This window comes from Electrona antarctica, assembly GCF_951216825.1.
Source record: "Electrona antarctica genome assembly, chromosome: 2".
NCBI lineage: Eukaryota > Metazoa > Chordata > Actinopteri > Myctophiformes > Myctophidae > Electrona > Electrona antarctica.
Window position 1 is genome coordinate 40312600 of NC_136807.1, and position 22550 is coordinate 40335149.

The 22550-nt window shown below is 47.9% G+C and overlaps 1 protein-coding gene across 3 annotated transcripts in view; it reads right to left on the reverse strand.

The window, feature by feature from the left end:
• znf385a (zinc finger protein 385A) overlaps positions 1–22550 on the reverse strand; it is a 110925-nt gene that overhangs the window by 67431 nt on the left and 20944 nt on the right. For 2 of the 3 annotated variants that reach the window (XM_079520009.1, XM_079520010.1), the window contains exon 2: positions 15453–15530. The exons of the other annotated variant lie outside the window; for it this stretch is intronic. In XM_079520009.1, coding sequence (XP_079376135.1) covers positions 15453–15530 — 78 coding nt within the window. The remainder of the gene's footprint in view (positions 1–15452; positions 15531–22550) is intronic. 3 annotated transcript variants of the gene reach the window in all.

Genomic DNA, 22550 nt, shown 5'->3' on the forward strand with positions numbered 1-22550 from the left:
GCGTTGGTCACGTCCTAAAAGGAACTAAAACATAATTGCCCAGACTCTTCAACAAAGATGGCGAAAGCAAACATTCTTTGTTCTGTACTTATACATACAATAGTATGGTACAAAACACTGAAGTCCTTAAAGCAGAAACCTAACCTCAGTCTTAACCGTTCAAATAAGTCCCCTAACCTCATATCAGTCTTAACCGGCCACGTAAATCCCCTAACCTCATATCACTCTTAACCGGCCATGTAAGTCCCCTAACCTCCTATCAGTCTTAACCGGCCACGTACGTCCCCTAACCTCATATCAGTCTTAACCGGCCACGTAAGTCCCCTAACCTCATATCAGTCTTAACCGGCCACGTACGTCCCCTAACCTCATATCAGTCTTAACCGGCCATGTAAGTCAGTTTCACAATATTTTCACTTCAGCTGCAGTAATTTCACTCAGCACGGGCAAGTGACCGTGATGTAAGCCAGTGGTTCACAACCTCTGCATCATCAATGCCAAACCCTATAGGTGGGGTTGGCGAAAGGGCCTTTCTGTGTGGAATATGAATGTTCTCCCCGTGTTCTCCCCGTGTTCCCTAGGGTAGGACATTTTGTTCAGATATGCTTTGGGGGGTATCCAGTTCAAATATGATTATTTTGGGTGGTCCCAAGTTCAGGCCTGAAAAGGTTGAGAACCACTGATGTAAGAAATCAAAAATAGATAATCAAATTGGTAATGGATGTGTCAGAGTTACATGTCCCAATGTGCACTGAAAATACTGTTGACTGCTGTTTGATGCATATCGCCACACCCCTGGCTCTGGTCAAACCGAAATCTGACACATTATCAGTTGTATTAGCTGCAGCTGCGTTGCTTAATAGCCTGCCATGTTTTTAATCTGATGTAGTTTTGCATAGTGGCACAGGTCTGAGGTCTTGCATAAGACATACTGTAGACATGTTAAGAATATTAAGTGGTGAAAAAAAAACGTAGCAGGAACCTGAATAGAGAGAGAGAGAGAGAGAGAGAGAGAGAGAGAGAGAATGAAAGGCAAAACACAGGAGAGAAACAGAGGGAGCTGACTTGACATAACTGCTTTTTGTTTGTCAGACGATTAAGCTTGTACTTCCCTTCTCTCGACCTCTCTCGACCACCCCCACACACTGCAGAGAGGAGGGGAGAAGACAACAGAGGAACGAGCGGAAACAGCTACAGTATAGAGTGCATTTTTAGAAAGGGGGAGACAATGTGAGAGAGAGAGAGAGAGAGAGAGAGAGAGAGAAGACTGTTGCAACTCTGTAACGGTAGAGTCGCTGCCCGGCCGTTTTGTTGTCGCTGTTGTTATTATGATTTATTTTTTAATGAGCGCCACTGCCCTCCCCTCCGCCGCACAAAGGTCTGATTGAATGTGGCGTTCCATTAGCATGTAAAAGAGGCCCGGCTTCATCTGTGAGCCGCTGACTGACAGCTGATATGATCTCTGTAATTGCTCCATAGTGGAGCCAGAGCCAGTCGGGGGGGGGGGGGGGGGGGAAGAGAGAGAGGAGACTGAGATAAAGCAGACAGGACTGTGTGTGTGTGTGTGGGGGGGGGGGGGGGGGGGGTGAGAAGACATGGAGGGAAGTAAGGATTAGGATTTAAAGTAAAGGATGCGGAGAACTTGATGAAGCACACAGAGAGACATTGGTGGATCATCATGTGACTCCATTGTACAACCAATGAAAGTATATGTACTGTACACACAAACCCCATGACTTGTTAGCTAAAATGAATGTACTTGTGGTACATATGGCTGTGCGCGTTATGCACCAGTACATCCAATCCATATATACGTCTGGGACCCTATAGCGTAGCTGTGCAGAAAGCTGCAGAGGGTGTAGTGCAGTGGTTCCCAAAGTGGGGTCTGGGGACCCCCAGTGGTCCTTGAGGGAGTTCCAGGGGGTCCCCAGCTGAATGATAGTTAGGAACCAAATGGACCCTTATGGGCCTGTAACTCAGTCCATTTGGTTCCATTTGTACACTCTCAGAGTTAAATTAGCATTGATTTTACAATATGAATTGAGGTCTCAGAGATAGAAATGCCATTACATGGGGGTCTGTAGACCTAATATGTCAAACTGGGAGTCCTTGGAATTAAACAGGTTGAGAATCACTGGTCCCTGGAATATCTTTTCAAATGGGGGTCCGCAGACTAATTAGTGTCAATTTGGGGGTCCTTGACATGAAAAGGTTTGGGAACCATTGGTATAGTGGATGGGATGGATGGTCACTCTCTTTCACCACACGTGACAGGCGTTTTCAGGCCACCGAAAGTCGCGGTTGAAACAAACAATTGGCAATCCCGTCACACCTGATCCTTGGTACCGCTCTGTTAATATGACCCAGAATGGCCCACGGTGGTGTGTGTGTGCGTGTGCGTGTGCGTGCGTGCGTGCGTGCGTGCGTGCGTGCGTGCGTGCGTGCGTGCGTGCGTGCGTGCGTGCGTGCGTGCGTGCACACCACTGCACCATGCCTCTCTCCTCTCGGCCTGCTGCCTTTGTATAGATAGCGATTTCCTTCTCTGTTTTCTTTCCATCACTCTCTCTTTCTGGTTTTTCTTGTTCACTCTGCTCTCTCTGAACTCCTTTACATCTACTTCCTCATTCCCTGCATCACTGAGCAACCCCCCCCCCCCCCCCCCCCCCCATTCGCTCACCCCCCCGTCTCTCCTCTGCCCCCCTCTGTCGCCCTCGCTTACTGGCTCTGGCTGCTTCTCTCTCTCTCTCTTCCCTTTCTCTGCAGTAAATGGTGATTGAGCAAACAGTGTGGCGGAGGAGCAGAGCTGCAGAAAAAGATGGTTATCCTCCTGGCTCCACGTGCCTCGCATCCCAAAAGCCTGGTGCCTTCCCCCCCTACCCTACCCTATACGCTGTCCTCCTCTGCTATGCTAAAAGCCTGGTGCCTTCCCCCCCTACCCTACCCTATACACTGTCCTCCTCTGCTATGCTATGCTATGCTATGCTAAAAGCCTGGTGTCTTCCTCCCCTACCCTACCCTATACGCTGTCCTCCTCTGCTATGCTAAAAGCCTGGTGCCTTCCCCCCCTACCCTACCCTGTCCTCTGCTATGCTAAAAGCCTGGTGCCTTCCCCCCCTACCCTACCCTACCCTGTCCTCCTCTCCTCTGCTATGCTAAAAGCCTGGTGCCTTCCCCCCCTACCCTACGCTGTCCTCCTCTGCTATGCTAAAAGCCTGGTGTCTTCCCCCTCTACCCTACGCTGTCCTCCTCTGCTATGCTAAAAGCCTGGTGTCTTCCCCCTCTACCCTACTATACCCTGTCCTCCTCTGTTATGCTATGCCACATGACTGTGTGACACGCACATGCAGTCCCAAGGCGTCGACTCATCTGTGCATTAATCGCAGAGGACGGACCAGCGGTGTCACCTCGATCAGTGTGACTTAACGTGCGTGTACGCGTATGTGTGTGTGTGTGTGTGTGTGTGTGTCCTCCAGGCCCTGTGGGGGTTGTGGTGGGGGGTGGGGAGGGGGCTCTGACGAGGATGTGCAGAGCCAGCATAATTTCTCGTCCCCGCGGAGGCCCAGCTATAGGTGACGGTGAAAGATGTCAAGTACACGCAAGAAAGTGCAAATATTCCAAATGTGCACGACACGCTAAACGGTAATAATATTGCATGACGGGCGAAATGGCGGAAGCTCTGGGCTCTCTGAACATGTCAGGCCCAGAGAGCCGTGGGGGAGAAAACTGGAAAATAACTACCTTTTGTCTGGTCACAATAACATGGAGGCTGAATTGCCCAGATAGGCGCTATCTGATTCATTTAAATTCCATCTGCATAAACTGTGGCGTGTTGTTGTTGTTGCAGATGATGCAAAATGGGTGTTATGTTAAATGGCGGCAGATTATGCCACAGGCAAACATTGTAGTCCACTGGGGCTGCAACCATGGATTATTTTCTTCGATCGAATAATCTTGAAGCACATTTTTACATAGATCTTTTCAAGGGGAATCGATGTGATTTTCTTTTTGATTGATTTCTTATAATCAAGAAATCAACTAAATTAGTCTAATTAACCACATAAGCCCTATTTTATACGTCATCCTCTATCTATTAAAGCTGTCTTAGGGGAGGAAGGACCTGACAGCAGATCGGGGCCACGTCACTCTGACTCAGAGTCAGACATACCGTAACCACTTCAACCCTTTTCATATCAAAGTCCATTATTTATTTTGTATTTAAGCCACGGACCACCTTTTGATGAGATTTTGCCTCTCAGACCCAAAACGTTGAATATTTTGTTGTCGTTGGATAAGATTTTGTCCACAATTCCATGCTGTATTGAAGTTGGTACACTTTAATAGGAGAGATAACAGGCAAACCTGATCAAAATAACAATTTATTTGAAACCCAATGTTGGTTTCATTTTACACTCTCAAGAGTTAAAGATCTATTAGGGTCCATTTGGTTACAGCAACTCTCTATCATTTAGCTGGGGACCACCTGGAACCCCCTCAAGGCCCACTGGTGGTCCCCGGACCACTGGTTAACCATAAACAAACTGCTTACGCCCATATATAGGCAAATAAATGGTAAATGGTGCATTTATATAGCGCCCTTATCCAAGGCGCTTTACATAGATTGTGCATTACATTCACCCATTCACAGACGCATTCATACACCGATGGCGGAGGAAACCATGCAAGGCCCCAACCAGCACATCAGGAGCAATTAGGGGTTCAGAGTCTTGCTCAAGGACACTTTGACACCAACTCTGGGGGAGCCCGGGTTCGAACTGGCAACCTTGCAGTTACCATAACCCCGGACCACTGCCGCCCATGCTCATAGGCATGTCACTATGACTGATACATAACCATAAACAAGCCCCATACGCCCATATATAGGCAAGTCACTATGACTCAGACATAACCATATAAACAGACCCCATACATCCATAAATAGGCAAGTCAATATGACTCAGACATAACCATAAACAGACCCCATACATCCATATATAGGCAAGTCAATATGACTCAGACATAACCATATAAACAGACCCCATACAGTAGGTAGGACCACGGCCCCTGACACTATGACTCAGACATAACCATATAAACAGACCCCATACGCCCATACAGTAGGTAGGACCACGGCCCTGACACTATGACTCAGACATACAGTAGGTAGGACCACGGCCCTGACACTATGACTCAGACATACAGTAGGTAGGACCACGGCCCCTGACACTATGACTCAGACATACAGTAGGTAGGACCACGGCCCTGACTCTATGACTCAGACATACAGTAGGTAGGACCACGGCCCTGACACTATGACTCAGACATACAGTAGGTAGGACCACGGCCCCTGACACTATGACGCCCATACAGTAGGTAGGACCACGGCCCTGACTCTATGACTCAGACATACAGTAGGTAGGACCACGGCCCCTGACACTATGACTCAGACATACAGTAGGTAGGACCACGGCCCCTGACACTATGACTCAGACATACAGTAGGTAGGACCACGGCCCCTGACACTATGACTCAGACATACAGTAGGTAGGACCACGGCCCTGACTCTATGACTCAGACATACAGTAGGTAGGACCACGGCCCCTGACCCTATGACTCAGACATACAGTAGGTAGGACCACGGCCCCTGACACTATGACTCAGACATACAGTAGGTAGGACCACGGCCCTGACTCTATGACTCAGACATACAGTAGGTAGGACCACGGCCCCTGACACTATGACGCCCATACAGTAGGTAGGACCACGGCCCCTGACCCTATGACTCAGACATACAGTAGGTAGGACCACGGCCCCTGACACTATGACGCCCATACAGTAGGTAGGACCACGGCCCCTGACACTATGACGCCCATACAGTAGGTAGGACCACGGCCCCTGACACTATGACTCAGACAGTCTGATCAGCGGTGCGACGGACAGCGAGAACAACGAAAATATAGCTGCTCTAATCTCTCAGCACATTCCATTGTAACGCCTTATGAGCCTATAGATATTTTCACTATTTTACAAAATGGTTGAAAATCGATCATAGTATTAAAAATCACACCCGTGTGAACTGAGTGGTGCAAGGTCTTATACAGCCTGATCAGCTGTTGTCTGACGTAATGTCAGTGACCATGGTAACCATGCTCACCTGTGCACGGACACGTTCACAGGTACACGGACACGTACACAGGTACACAAACATACAGACAAAGCTGGTTGTTGGAGTGGTTTGCACCACTCAAAAACGATAACTGTGTCATAATCGATTCATTAGTTTGATTAACACTTTAATTGCCCGGGGTTATTTAATCCATTACATTATAGCGCCCATTCGATTTATAAACACGGACGGACCCCTTTTCCGGACGGACCGGTTGTTGTTGTGAATGTGTGTGTAGCAGCTAACAATAGCCACACCACTCTAGAGTCGATCAACAACAACGGGAGGTAAGAATAAATCTATCGCGACTAGCGACTGGACCGCGGAGCACCGTCTAACACAGGATCTTTTTTCATAATTAGATGGGATGATTTAGATCGCGAGTTATGAACGTTTTAAGATTTTCGTTTTCATCAGCTAAACGGGAGGGAGTTTTTCGATGACGTCTCACTCTTGCGCAACACAGAGGATTGCCCAACAGGCGCTCCTGGGCTATGGAGCCATGCGATCCGTTCTCATATCAATAAACTTCGTCTTTTGGACAATACTTCGTCCTGGGCGTCGGGCGTTACTAATAGAAAGGACAAAGAACTTCGTCCTTACAGTACCACATCTCTCTGCAGTGGTTCCCAAACTTTCTCACGTCACGGACCCCCCAAATTGACACTAATTAGCCCACGGACCCCCCATTTGACAAGATATGCCATGCAGGGACCCCCATAAGAGAATATCTTTACGGCTCTAGCAGGGTTTCTCAACCAGTTTAATTTCAAGGACCTCCAGTTTGACATGCATTAGTCTACGGACCCCCATTTAATGGCATTTCTATCTCTGGGACCCCCAGTTTTTTATTGTAAAATCAATGTTAATTTAACTGTTAATTTAAGAGTGTACATGTAATGACGATGTCCTGTATTAGCAGGGAGCTGTCAGTGGGCTGTGTGTAAGAGGCTCCTCGAGGAGGTCTTATATAGTTTAGAGGATCTGTATCTTGCCTTGGGCGTTGGAAGCACCTCCTTTTTATATTGCTTGTAGTATATTATATTATTGATCTTCTACTGCTTCTTCTTCTTCTGACTCTTCTGACTGACTGCCTCTAGTGCTCTGCTCACCATACTTTAGGGTGACGTGACGTCATGGCCTGAGGTCACACTGTCGACCGTTTCCGTGGCAACAGTACAAATGGAACCAAATGGACGCTAACGGGTCCATTTGGTTCCATTTGTACACCCTCAGAGTTGCATAAGGGTCCATTTGGTTCCTTTCCTATCTATCATTTAGCTGGAGACCCCCTGGAACTCCCTCAAGGACCCCTGGGGGTCCCCGGACCCCACTTTGGGAACCACTGCCTTACGGAACTACCTCTTTCCCGAGGCTGTCTACCTGATGGCCGTGGTTATATGCCTAAACCTATACCCATAGCCCTGTAACCTCACGAAAACTATGCCTATAACCCTAACCTTAACCCTATAACCTCACAGAATAATAACCTCAAAACCACTGGCATCAAGTACTAAGCTCTGTGACAGAGTGAATCCCCCTCCCCTTACAGAGTCCTTCTGAAGGTGGGTTAACTTTCCACCCTATACATGTGTCCACCCATCCCTCCCAGTCCCACTGGCCCACCCTTCTGTTTGCATGTGCCTCATCCATCCATCGGTGATGATAAATTAATAGGTGCTAATTGAAGGGCCCCTGTCGTCCCTGTGCCAGAAACTGCTGAGCAGCTGCGCCACAATGTACCACACGCACGCACACACGCAGGCACGCACGCAGGCACGCAGGCACGAACTCACGCACGCACGCCACGCACGCACATTTTGTATACCCTCTCAGAATAACATTAACCTCATGATTGTGCGGTGTACATATACACCCATACCATGCAGCGTAACTCTTTTCTCCACCCTCCATGCTAGCCTGCGCGGCACTATAATGCACCATGAAATCTCTCACCCGCACAACTCATTTGCATGGGCATTACAGCTGAAGTGCTATCAAATGGTTCCCGGACTTAACAGCTGGGATTTGATGCGTGTTTGCGAGCGCTGTGTGCAATGTGCAGGGGTGGACAGTAACTAACTAACTCATTTTACTTGAGTATTTGTACTGTATTTCTGGATACTTTCACTTGGACATTTCAAAAACAAATGTTGGGTACTTTTGACAATATTTGTTCATTTTGTAATGACATCAAAATATACTTATATCAAAATGTATCTAATTTCTTTTAAACCGATCTACAAGTGCAGATCTTGTAGATTGGCTACAGTAGTGTGTGGTTAATGTATGTTGTGTATTAATAATCTAAACGTAACTTAAAGCTGCTATAAGCAATAACATGTCCAAATTTTAATGACCTTTTTTCTTTTTCTTTTTCAGACAGCCAGCAATGAGTAAAACGCTCCCCCAAAGATATGAGTCTCTGTGACACATCTAGCTAGGGGCCACAATCTGCATTCAAAGATGTCCCTAGAAGTTTTGTCATTACCCATTGCTGGCAGTCTGAATACCAAAAAAAAAGAAAAGGTCATTAAAAATGTGACATCATTGCTTATAGCAGCTTAAAGCTGTAAAACAGTTACAGGCTATATAGTTACAGCAGGCTACTTTCCACCACCGCACTGGCAACAGTATGAACATCTGAACGTCCAATGAGAACACAGCAAACATGCTTGTTGTTTGTTTGCTGCCTAGTATGATTCGCCGGGTTCGTTCTGAATCTAATGATCTGCTCTGTGGTCGTTGCGTGTTGCCGGGCGGGGGATTAGCGTGTTAATCGTCTACATGTTGACATACACACTAGTGCAGTGCTGGTCAGATTGATGTGTTTGTTTGAGTGCAGGCGCAGGGATGGCTGCACGCGCTCCGTGCGCCAGTGAGCCGACTGCATCAGCGGCTCGCTGCTAATCTAAGGACTTAATGCCACACACACACACACACACACACAGACGGCGACAATATCGTTCCCTCGCCCCAATGTTTTATTCAGATCGGCGTTGTGCGCGTTAGTGATAAGTGTTGAGATCTATCACTGTTGCATTCGCTTACGCAAAGCCTCTGTCCAAATCAATGAGGCCCTGTCTGCAGAAGTAGTTTATCACCGGCAATTATCCTCCACGTATAACACCCTCTTTCCTCGGTGTAGACTGAGGACCCAGCAAATAGGACGGGTCGCAATTTCTGATTCAATGAATATTGATGGGAACCCTCAGGCCAATGCTGACATATGTATAGTCTATATAAATATGCAACTGTTTGTGTGTGTGTGTGTGTGTGTGTGTGTGTGTGTGTGTGTGTGTGTGTGTGTGTGTGTGTGTGTGTGTGTGTGTGTGTGTGAGAGAGACGGGTACGCACTTGATAATATTTGTGTGTTCGAGCTAAAATAACATTTAATTTGTTTGTGTGACGCGTGCGTGCGTGCATGCGCAATTGCCGTGCACACCTGTGTGTGTCTGCCGTAGACACCAGCTGGCGGATCTCTTTGTACTGTGTATATCTGCTGCAGTCCAGTCCAAACAGCCAGAGGAGACAAACAGAAGCTTCAGTCTATTCTCTCTCTCTCTCTCCCTAGCCTGCTCCCACTGCCCAGACATATTTGTGTGAGTGTTTGCAGTTTGCCAAAATGACGTGCGCACATCAAAGGCTGCGGGTTGTAGTTCGCCAGGGAGCGGGCTTCCAAATCTGACCACCACCTCATGCAGAGCAGACAAGTTATCTGTTATCTGTGTGCTGCATATTTAATTGTGCATGTGTGAATTTGGGCATATACTGTACGTGTATGATGGACATAAGCATTGTGGGGCGTATTTCCAAAGCGGTGGCATAGCTCCCACAAGGCCAGTGATGTGATAATATACATATATCCGTGCGTGCGTGCGTGCGTGCGTGCGTGCGTGCGTGCGTGCGTGCGTGTGTGCGTGCGTGCGTGTGTGTGTTCTGGTGATGTGTGCGCACGTGGCCACGGTGCACGCAGGTGTACAGGCGGGGTGAGGAGGGTGCTGTAATGGAATGCCTGGGTGTGTGTTGCGCGTGCATGAGCTCAGAGGACACACACACACACACAGATGTGATGCTGCGGTGGCGATAGTGGCTAACCATTATGTGGCTCTTCCTGTTCCTGCCGTGCATCCCACCCTCATCTCCTCTCCTCTTCCTCCTCTCCCTCTCTTCATCCCTCTCCCTCTCCTCTCCCTCTCTTTCTCCTCCTCTCCCTTTCCTCTCCTCCTTTCCTTCTCCATCTCTCTCTCCGCCTACTCATCTCTCTCTTTCTATCTCTCTCTTTCCTCTTCTCCCCCTAAGCCTCTCTTCTTGTCACCCTCTCTCTCTCTCTCTGTCTGTCTCTCTCTCTCTCTCTCCCTTTCTCGCCACGCAGCTATGAGAGTCACAGACTGCGGCAGCGCAGGGCAGTGAAACGGAAAATACAGTGATTGTTTCTGACGAAAATGGAGGGGCTGTGTTAGAGGGAGATGCTAGAGAGAGGAGAGAGAGAGGGAATCAGTGACAGGCCGAGAGAGAGAGAGAGAGAGAGAGAGAGAGGAGGGAAGGATATGAAAGGAGAACAAGAGAGAGGGACAGAGAGAGAGAGAGAGTGATGAAGGATGAGAGAGAGGGAAAGAGGCAGCATTAGAGAAGGCCATTTTTAAGGTCACTACATTGCTGTATGGGCTCAAGGGAGCACGGCAGAGGATAACAGCCCCACTGAGAGCTACTGGCACGTGTGAGAGAGTTAGAGGGTGAATTATACCGAGTTAGAAAGACAGAGAGAGAGAAGGGAGGGGTGGAGGGTACAGAGAGAGAGAGAAGGGAGGGGTGGAGGGTACAGAGAGGGAGAGAAGGGAGGGGTGGAGGGTACAGAGAGGGAGAGAAGGGAGGGGTGGAGGGTACAGAGAGGGAGAGAGAGAGAAGGGAGGGGTGGAGGGTACAGAGAGGGAGAGAGAAGGGAGGGGTGGAGGGTACAGAGAGGGAGAGAGAAGGGAGGGGTGGAGGGTACAGAGAGGGAGAGAGAAGGGAGGGGTGGAGGGTACAGAGAGGGAGAGAGAAGGGAGGGGTGGAGGGTAGAGAGAGAGAGAAGGGAGGGGTGGAGGGTACAGAGAGGGAGAGAGAAGGGAGGGGTGGAGGGTACAGAGAGGGAGAGAGCTGGTTGGCACCATATGAAGAAGAAGCTAACCTTGTTCTGCACCATGCACACACAGCACCTCAGCTGTCACCAGGCTCAGCGCTCCCTCCCTCTCTCTCTCTCTCTCTCTCTCTCTCTCGGAGCCGGTGGGGACATGCATCATTCATGAGCGAGGGAACTTATTTGCCTCTGTCATCTCGTCACCGGGAACACGTGTCCACAGAAGTCCAGTCTGTCACTCACAGTCGCCGCCGACTATACATTTACTGGGTCAGCGGGAATTCTCAGATGAAACGGCAAAACCGATCTGGTGGCACCACCAAAATATGGCAGGAAGGAATAGCTAACAAGAACTCAATGGCTTTTATTCAGACTACTAATGCAAACCGGAGATAACTTTTCTTGCCATCGTGCAGCCTGATTTATGCTTAAGTTCTGTGTCACAGTTGCACTCTGAACGCGTAAATCAAGCATAAAGCCTTTCCGCTGAAAAAGCAACAATTATTTTTGATTGAAATTTGAGTATATATCTAAAAGATTGTAGGTAATTTACAGAGAGATGATCTGCAGACCGGAATCCATTATTACTATTTATTATTTTAGATGACATGAAAGACAGTGAATTTCAACTGAATCATTTGAATTACATGTAGCCTGACAAGAGATCACACATATAATTTGGAAATTGCCCGTCAGTGACTGACGGATGAGAGAATGAGAAGACGATGGTGGAGCACGCCGAGCGTGTTAATAATATTGTGTTAACATGAAAGTGTAATAATAACCGTCATCATCCAGGACGTGTGTCCTGCCCCCCAGTACTGTATATGCATTGCACTGCAGCCTTGTGCCAGGCAGGCCTGTCCTGGTTGGTCCCCGTGCGACCGTGCGTGCGTGTGCCCAGTGTCGCAGCCTCCTGTGAGGCTACAGCCGCTGTGAAGGTCACCCTGCTGCCTGCCTGCCTGCAGCTATGGATTACACAGACGTGCACACTCAGGCAGAATACGATACCGTCCTTGAGGGGAGGTCTGCGGCTGCTGGTGGTGATGGGGGGGGGGGGGGGGAGAGGAGGAGGAGGAGGATGAGGGGAGGGGGTAGCGAGTGGGGGTAGGGCTGGGGGGTTGTCTCCGACTGCTAGCTGGACCCATCGGGATCCACTATAGGCTCACAGCAGAGCCGTCCCCTAGTCGAGGCGGCGCTGCGTCATCGGAAGACGGTCAGACGCCGTGTAGCGTAGCGAGGAGAGTAGGGTAATGGTTGTCACAATTATTATATAATCGTCTAATCGCAATTGTTTAAGGTAATATTTTGTCATAATCGGCATAATCGCGTCCATGTCAAAAAAATGTCATACATTAAAAAAAAGCTAAAATAGCAGATCTACAAGTTTGCAACTCGTCACTTCGCGTCAGCTATTTCTGCTATGTTTTGATGTAGCCTATAACTTATGTATACTATAACAATGCCAGTAATTTCTAGGTTATATTTGTCATATCTACCACTGTGAACGATGTTATCACAAAACCTAAAAGGCAAATGGAAACGTGATTTCTATTCATAATGTTCAACGTCAAAAACACAATTAAATCGTTATTTGGAATTATTTGTGTGACAATTCATCGTCAACTTAAATGTATAAATATCATAACAGCCCTAAAGGAGGGTAGGTGCTAAGAGAAATTACCGGCGTGTAGAAACAACTACAGTATGAGAACATAATATGACACGCGGCTTTCTGACAGAAAGACCTTAGCACTGTGCTAAGGTCTTTGCCACTGAAGGAAAGTGCGGCAGTGCTGTACGATAGACATACAGCAACTGAGCAACACTATATAAAAGGCAAAAGGCATAGACTCTTCTATCATGAGGGGTGTGTGTGCTTGCTTAGTAATAGAGTCCAAAGGGAAGCACACACATCCCAACTTTTGTTTCTTCTTTTTTCATCAGACCTGATGAAGACCCACAATGTTCGAAACGTCATACTTTTTGATGAATACATTTTCTACTGGGAGCTGAGTAACAGTGTGCGAACTTCTTCTCCAATGCGCTTGCTTAGTACCCTGACCCATGCATCACTGTGTGCGAGCGTGCGTGAGAATGATGGAGAAAGACGAGATACATCAGTAAAGGAAGAAGGGTGTAAACAATCCACTGATGGGAATAAAGAAGATTGTGTGGAAGAGAGAGTGGACTGGGGCAGCAGCATGACATGTAATGTAATGTGTGTCAGATTGAATACACCTTCCCCCAAACACACACACACACACACACACACACACACACACACACACACACACACAGGCATGGAGAAGGTCGGAACCCTGATTTGATTTTTCGTACATCCGTCAAACCGTGTCGCTCACCAAAAGTAGCAGCCTTTCAAGTGAAATTATTTTCAGCGAGGGTTGTGGTCGTAACAAGCCTATGATTATAGGCTCGAGACACATTATTTACCAAGACGCCTGAGGGCGAGAAGCGACCTCGCCCTAAAGGGCGAGGTCACGTGCACTGGCCATATATGGAGCGTATGTTGAGTGTACAGGGTGTGATGAGGTCAGATATGGAATGTCAGAACAGGTCGTGGCAACGGGGGCAGTGTATTGAATGTACAGGGTTTGATGAGGGCCCAGGTAGGGACGGGCCTTAATTTTCGGGCCTGTTCCGAACTCTAGTTTGAACTCTAGTTCTGGCCAGACGACGGGGCCGCTCGTCGGCAGTCTCCTCCGTGAGAGTGTGGAGGTCATACTGCTGGGGCAGATCGGCATGTGCACGCATCCACCTGGGTGACGTCAGACTGCTGGGGCAGATCGGCATGTGCACGCATCCACCTGGGTGACGTCAGACTGCTGGGGCAGATCGGCATGTGCACGCATCCACCTGGGTGACGTCAGACTGCTGGGGCAGATCGGCATGTGCACGCATCCACCTGGGTGACGTCAGACTGCTGGGGAAGATCGGCATGTGCACGCATCCGCCTGGGTGACGTCAGACTGCTGGGGCAGATCGGCATGTGCACGCATCCACCTGGGTGACGTCAGACTGCTGGGCGAGTGCTTTGGCATGGGATGAACTTTGACCAATAAATCACAATGACCTGGGCACCATATACGGGGGCTGATGTCACGATGACCTGGGCACCTGGGGGCTTGCCTGGGTGACCAGGGGGCTGATGTCACGTGATGTCATGATGACCTGGGCACCTGGGGGCTTGCCTGGGGTGACCAGGGGGCTGATGTCACGTGATGTCACGATGACCTGGGCACCTGGGGGCTTGCCTGGGTGACCAGGGGGCTGATGTCACGTGATGCCATGATGACCTGGGGGCTTGCCTGGGGTGATCGACGGGGATTTGAGTTATAGGTGACACTATAACCAGCGTGACGGGGATTGTGGGTTAGGTGTCAAAAACGCAAGGTTTCATACTTAACTGCTACCTCCGGTCGTAATTCCTTCGGGTGAAAAACAGACACTTCAATGAGCATGGAACTATATCTCAAGCTGAGTTGCCATGCGACCAGTCATGGACGGTATAGCAAATGAGATTTATTTAATACTGTACTTAAGTAACTTTATCTGAATACTTGCATATTCGTTTATTTATTATTATTATTGTTTTAATTTTATTTATTTACTTATTTACTTATTTACTTATTTACTTATTTTTTATGGGGGGGGGGGGGATATACGTATGACTTGGGGTTTTTGAGTGGTGTAAACCACTCCTACAACTGGATTTTGTGTGCAGAAAAAAATGAGCATGGTTGCTATGTTCAAAATAATTTCTGACGTAATTAAATCACACCCGGGTGAACTGGATGACCGTAGCAACCATGCTCATTTTTTCTGCACAAAAAAAGCCAGTTGTGAAATCACATCCGGGTGTGATTTCATTACGTCAGATCAGAGCTGATCATGCTATATAAAACCTTACACCACTCAGTTCACACGGGTGTGATTTTTGGGGATACATATGACTTTCACTCCACTACGAAAATGTGGTTAATTACATTTTGAATACAATGATGTTAAATGAAAGACTTTGAATACTTCTATACTTCTTGAACCACATGTACTCCAGTACTCAGGTAACACATTTTACAGAGCAATGTTCAACAGTAGTAGAGTAATAGTATAAAGTACTGGTGGTTTGAGGGTAACCAAAAGACTCACCCCAAAGCAAGCTCGCCCCCATTTTCTTTTCTGCCGACCACACGCCGGGGAAGTTCTTGTAATCTTGTATTTGTTTTACTGAGGATAGGATTAGAAATAGGTTCAGGGTTAGGCATAGTTTTACTGGGGTTAAGGTTAGGAACAGGGTTAGGTTTTGGCACCGTTTCACTGAGGTTAGGTTAGGAATAAGTTTAAGTTTAGGCATACCGGTAGTTTAAGTTACAAGCTTCTGCCTATATACCTTTTCGATCATGTTAAAAGAAAAAAAATATTCCTGTAATGCCTCATTGAAAAAAGATGAAAATAAACCATTCATTCATTCATTCATAGTTTACTCTCTTCGACCCTTTCCGAGGTCGGTGGGTTTGCGCCCGGCGTGACTGTTTTGGTATTCGGTTTGAGTACTATTTGTCTAAGATTGCATGTGATGCAGCCATATACTAACCCTATACTTGGTTTGACTGGAGTCCATCAGGGCTCTATACTAGTAACCTTTCTGTTCTTGCACTATATTAAATATTTATGCTGAAAATAGACGACCGGCTGCTATTTTCCCCCCATAATACGGATGCTGGGATTTATACTGGTTAAGCCAGTGGTTCCCAAACTTTTTCATGTCAAGGACCCCCAAATTGACACTAATCAGCCCTGTGGGCCCCCATTTGAAGAGATATGCCAGGGACCCCCATAAGAGAAGATTTTTACGGCTCTAGCAGTGATTCTCAACCCGTTACATTTCAAGGACCCCCAGTTTGACATGCATTAGGCTACGGACCCCCCCATTGAATGGCATTTCTATCTTTGGAACCCCCAATTTATATTGTAAAATCATTGGAAATTTTACTCTGAGAGTGTACAAATGGAACCAAAAGGACAAATGGACTCGGTCCATTTTACAGACCCATAAGGGTCCATTTAGTAGTTCCAAACTATAATTTAGCTAGGGACCTCCTGGAACTCCCTCAAGGACCTCTGGGGGTCCCCAGACCCCACTCTGGGAACCACTGGGTTAAGCTACAAAAAAAAGGAGAACAACTGGAGAAAAAAAATATACGTGTGTGAAAAGAATCCTCCAGGTATTTGAAGTTTCGTAACAGCATTGATGGGCCAACAACAAGCCTTTAGATGAGTCACGGAGCTCTCCCAGTTGGTACGAGGAGGGGTAATCTAATCCTAGAAGTGTTCATCAAAAGATATCACAGAGCCTGCAGGCTCGCACAAAGAACCTTCAAAAAGCACATTCATCACTCCCGTTTTCTCTAGCCCGGGACTCACAGAGAAAAGGGAATGACACCTTTCATCCTGTCAAATTGTGCAACGAGGGTCAGTTTTCCTTTGAGTGCATGCGATGGGAGCCGTATGTGACAATGGGTCTCTCTGGAGCCATGCGGCTCTTTAGAGGTCAGGAAAGACAAAACATAACACGTACTCTGCTTGTGTGTGTGTGTGTGTGTGTGTGTGTGTGTGTGTGAGAGAGAGAGACTGTATGTGACAGAGTAGCTCTCTCTCTCTCTCTCTCACACACACACACACACACACACACACACACACACACACACACACGCACACACCTTGGCAGACTGTGCTGTCGTTCGTTGGCTTGGTTCCCCCCCGCTGTGACCTTAATTTGTGGAGAAGATGTGCCCACTAGGCTGCTGATGCACCTCAAGGGAACATTCTGACACTCTGTATATGATGTACATTTGGATATGAATGTGTTTTAGAGAGAGAGAGAGAGAGAGATGGTGTGCGTGCGTGCGTGCGTGCGTGCGTGCGTGCGTGCGTGCGTATTCGTGAGTGTGTGTTCCATCCTGTGTGAGATTTCCACGTAAGCTGCTGCCTCATTCGCAGGTTTAAAGAAAAGAGCAGACAGGAAGGGGAGAAGCCGGCGAGGCTCCTAGCCGCCGCCGCATGCCAGGCCTCCACAAAAGGTAAAAGAACACAAGCTGTCTCCCTGTTGGCTAATCCTCTAATGAAGATTTGTGGCACTGGCTGCCTGGTGATTATTGGCCCCGCACACAGACAAAAAAAACCCTCCTCTGTGCTACTGTAAATACAATCCCTCACATTTATACAAGCCCTTGCAGGTGCACGTATAGGAAAACAATAGTCTCACACAACAACCACCTGTCAGCTAAAACCTTGCATTTAAACTTTTCACGTTTTTTCCCCGTGAATTACTGCCCTAGTAGTTCAATCATACATACAGCGAAAATAGCCGATCAACAAGCTTGTAGATCGGCCATTTTCACTATTTCAAACAAATGCACGGAATAACAAAGAAGGAACGTACAAGGACATACAAGGTTTCCACCTCTAAAGTCTTTATGCCTTGGTGTGTCAATGCAAGTGTAGCTTAACAAGAATTGTTACTAAAAAGAGCAGTTATTCAGTTGAAGACACAGCATTATTTTTGTTGCATGTGCTGAAGCATAAATCAGGCATAACCCAGCACCCTGTGCTCTGGCACACTGTCAAGCCACAAATCATCACAAAAACAATTATAGAAACAGGATCATAACAAAACAAACGTAACGTTAACTAATATTATTCAGATCTGAAGAGAGCAATGCGAGCGAGCTGATGTTTATGCTGTTATCTCCGTCTCATCGGGACAATTGTGCCGATCCTGACTATGCAAATTTTATGTTAAACACCGGTTTTCCAACCTTTCCACTTGGACTCCCTAATTTGTTCCATTTCATCTGGGCTGTTTTGAACCACATTAACACAACAGAGACCTGCCGTTTCTAACAGGAGCCGAGAGCCGTGTCGAACACGCAAGTTCTCCTTTGCATTAGGGGAGGAATTAATCCCTCAAGACAGATTTAGAATTTCTTTTTTTGAACCAAATGGGTTCCCATATCAGGGGGGCCAAACTGACAGCGGGAAGTATTTCAATCTGCAAATGTACAATACAAGCTTCATGTACAGTACGCTAAACAAAAGAGAGCATTGTCCTATACTAAATCCTTGCGCCATGTATTCACAGTGCGAGGACAGCTTATGGACGGCCCGGCCCGGCGTGCGTGGGTGCGTGTGTGGCTACATTCCAAGGAATGTAGCATGCAGCTAACCCCATCTACAAGGTGAAGGTGAGCGTGGCTCACCCCAGATACCACACCGCCCGTGTGTTCCTGACAGCCCTCAGTCTAACCCATCCCTTATACACTTCCTCTGCTCCTCTCCCTCCCCCGCTCCCCCAAGGCACAGGCAGGGCTATGGTACAGGTTCTGGCAGAACACCCTCCTCTCTCCTCCTTGCTCTTTGAAGGGTTGGTTATTCAGGAAGCAGGCATTGTGGAGACAGGTGTGCATACCAGACGCCCCTTCGCTGCGCTGAGAGCCCCCATGCCACGCAGAGCCAGTACCGCTATACAGAACCTGGCTAGCAGCGAGCCAGCCACCTCCTCCCGGCTCTCGTCCTAAACCTGATCTGAAACTCTCCAATAACCAATACCGCGCTATACTGTAGCTGTCACTGGGCACGGAGCCACTCGTGGCAGGTCTGAGCCCAACCTGTATTTATTTAATGTTTTCATCACCAAGGCTTCCTGCATCTCAGAGACCATTATACACAGCCCATTAAAATAAATTGGAATCGCCGCCTTTAGCCTGGGCGGGGTGATGCGGGCGCGGTAGAAGGGGTGAAGTGTTAGCCTATTTTTGGGCTGTGCATATAACATTAGGGATTAAAAGCTGTAGCTTGAGGCCTCTTGGGAGACGCGAAAGCTTGTGCAATTCTTTCGGCCCGCGTGCTACTGACCCTGTGGCGGTCACACGAGACGTGAGGTCAGATGAAAGATGTCCTCTCGGAGACTCAGATGATGCCTAATTCAAACTCTACTGTGGGGTGTCCCACGCAGCTGGCGAAAATAGCCGATCTACAAGCCGATCACACGTCGCGATGTGACACTTGGTTAGCTTGTAGAGGTTTATTGTCGGTGTTGGGATGCCGTGGCAGGGCGACGAATGAGCCAGGCTTGAGGCAAGGCCAGGCAAGGTCAGGCTGCAAGAGGCTGTGTATCTGACGGAGGGCCGGCTGGTTTCGGCAGCGAGTTCGGAGACACCATTCACATGCCCTCCTGCACCTGGCATGAGCCTGGAATACACTGGGAGACTGGGGCTCTGTGCCAGTTGGTGTTGTTTGGAATCATCTGTCAACCTCTCATCGTGATGCCCACATCCAGTCTTTCTCACCTCGCTCAATGCTCGTGTACTCTCTGCCTCTATCCTTTTGGTGTTCGCTCAATCCCCCCGTGTCCCCCCCCCCCCCCCCCCCCCCACCCCCTGCACGCGATCCCTCCTTTCCTCACCTCTTCAGTGCCTTCATCATCAACTTCCGCCTCCTCCTCCTCCTCTCTCGCCATGCCCCCCCATGCTGCGGTGACCTTGCTGCTGCGTCTCAAGGAGAATTGATTTCTCTTTCCTTCTTTGTGTGAAACCCTATCTCAACGGCACTCACAGGAATGTCCTCCCCCGCCAACACCCCCCCCCCCTCCCCCCCAGAGCCATGGATAGAACTAATTCTCATTCATGAAGATGCTTTTCACTCCATTTTATCGCCACCACCCCCCCCCCCCTCCCCCCTCCCCCCTCCCCCCTCTCTCTCTCTCTCTCTCTCCCACCACCCACTCTGAGTGCACAGAAATAGAGTGAGCATGATTAATGCAACATCTATCACTCCCGAACGCAATCTTTGCTCAACCTTTTCATGCTCGGCTGCTGTTTGGGGAAATTGTTATTCGGGGCACCTTCATGCACCATCTCTAAACTGTCACATTAGATGCTCAATGGACCAATTTGGACTCATTAAAGCTTTTTTTTTTTTTTTTTGTACTTTGTACATTTGATAGAAGGCGATAATAGAGATTATACAGAGAATAAGTTGGTTTATCCGTTACTCATACATCAATCAATTATGATTATGAGCAACATTCTTCAAAGCACGGTAATAAATTAAATGAACGTTGGATTCAAACCTTGTGAAATGCAATTTAAAGCAATCTATATCCAAAAGAACCCGGCCAAAAGTGTACCGCAGTTGAACCCCCCCCCCCCCCCCCCCCCCCCCTACACATGTACGAAAATATACACCACAAAACTAAATCCACCGTTTGCCTCCAGTCTATATTTTGAGAGCCGGAAATTCATTAACAATATCAATACTGATTCTAATGTGTGCAAACACAGGCAGCAGTGCCTCTCAGAGTCAACAAGAGGACAAGTCACGTAACACTGTGTCATGGTGCTCGCCTATTAATTCCTAAGGTTGGGGAATTCTATTTCTCCACTAAAGCAGTGGTTCTCAACCACACAGTGGGCCGGGGACCACCCATCTGACCACTTAACACAGAGGCCGCCGTGGTCCAGAAAAAGGCTGAGAAGAACCACATGCACTAAAAGGACATTTCACCCTTAACCCATTTCGACGCGTGGCCGTGGCCGAAAAAAAAAAAAGCCTTCTAAATTCTAATGTTTTCTGGAAAAACTAGACATTTTTATTCAAAAAGATGATACGTTGGCTATTCAAAAATAGCAGATGTACAGCAAACTTAGCTATTTTTCAGTTCAACATCTCAAATATGTTCCTTTTTATCAGATGGGCGTCCACGGGAAAATCTATATAAATGTAGGCGTCCTTGACCAAAAAAATTACACAGATGCTTTCCCGGATTAAGGGTATAAGCCTAATAATAAGGTATAGGCTTTCCATGGTCTAAATGGGTTAATACATCAGAGCCGCATCCTGCAGAGCTCCAGTGTAATTGCTTCTGCAAGAGAGATTATCACCACAGTCTGTAATAATTAGTAGATGGTTTGTGATGCGTACTGTATGGTCACACATACTGTGTGTGTGTGTGTGTGTGTGTGTGTGTGTGTGTGTGTGTGTGTGTGTGTGTGTGTGTGTGTGTGTGTGTGTGTGTGTGTGTGTGTGTGTGTGTGTGTGTGTGTGTGTGAGAGAGATGCGTACTGCATGTATAGTCACTGCATACTGTGTGGTGTAGTGTATTTCTATGTATTTCTTTTTAACAATACATATCGCGGTGAAGACTCGGCTCTCGTTACCTATAGATAAATGAGTTACGACAGACAGGAGAATTTTCGTCTTTGTGCATATGAGTGATGAATGAATGTTTGTTTGACAGAACGCCCCTGTAATAACATATAGACACATTTTAACACAATCAATACGGTAGCCACTTTCACCCTGGCATCCCAATTTTGGGCAGGTCCAAAAATATACAGATTTCAAAGCACGTTTTTTTTTAAACGTCTCAAACCACAAAAGAAACCAATCTACAAGCTCGCAACGTGTCGCATCCCCGGCGCGCTGTGAGCTTGTATGTACAACGGCATTTTTTTAATAGAGACACCATGCAAACGCTCCAGAGCTGCAGTGTGCGAGTGATAATCTGTCCTTTTCTTTCCACTTTGTGATCAGAGTGACTGTTGAAGCATGCATGCATAGTTTCCAGGCTCCAGTTTCCAGGTGTCCTCTGCCCCTAGGAGCCTCAGTACGTAGCCCGCCAGCCTGCCATCCAGCCAGCCAGCCTGCCAGCCAGCCAGCCAGCCAGCCAGCCAGCCAACCAGCCAGCCAAGCTGTCCTGTTGGTGAATGCACTAATGTGACACCATAATCACGCACAGGTGCAGCTCCGCGCTTCACAGAGCAACAGTATTGGACTGATGGCAGGCAGTAGCAGGTGCCAGGCACTGCCTGATGCAGTGATGCACTGTAGCTCTCAGAGCCGTACATTTCGTTCAAGCGTTCGAATGTGCAGTACTTGGGCTTATGGTTTTACATTCCGTGCATTCCGTGTTTCCGGGACCATGGAAGGCACTGCCAAGGTATAGTGCAAGTCACAAAGTGAAACGGCAGTGACATGGCCTCCGGCCATGCTGGTCTTTACCAAGTAGAGAGAGAGAGAGAGAGAGAGAGAGAGAGAAAGAGAGCACACTGCAGTGAGGAGAGAGAGGTAGAAGAGACACCTCCACCTACCTGCATTCTGCAGTGCTCCACACACACGCACATGCACATGCACACGCACACACACACACCGATAGGCCACACACAGACAATAGATTGCCCTCCCACA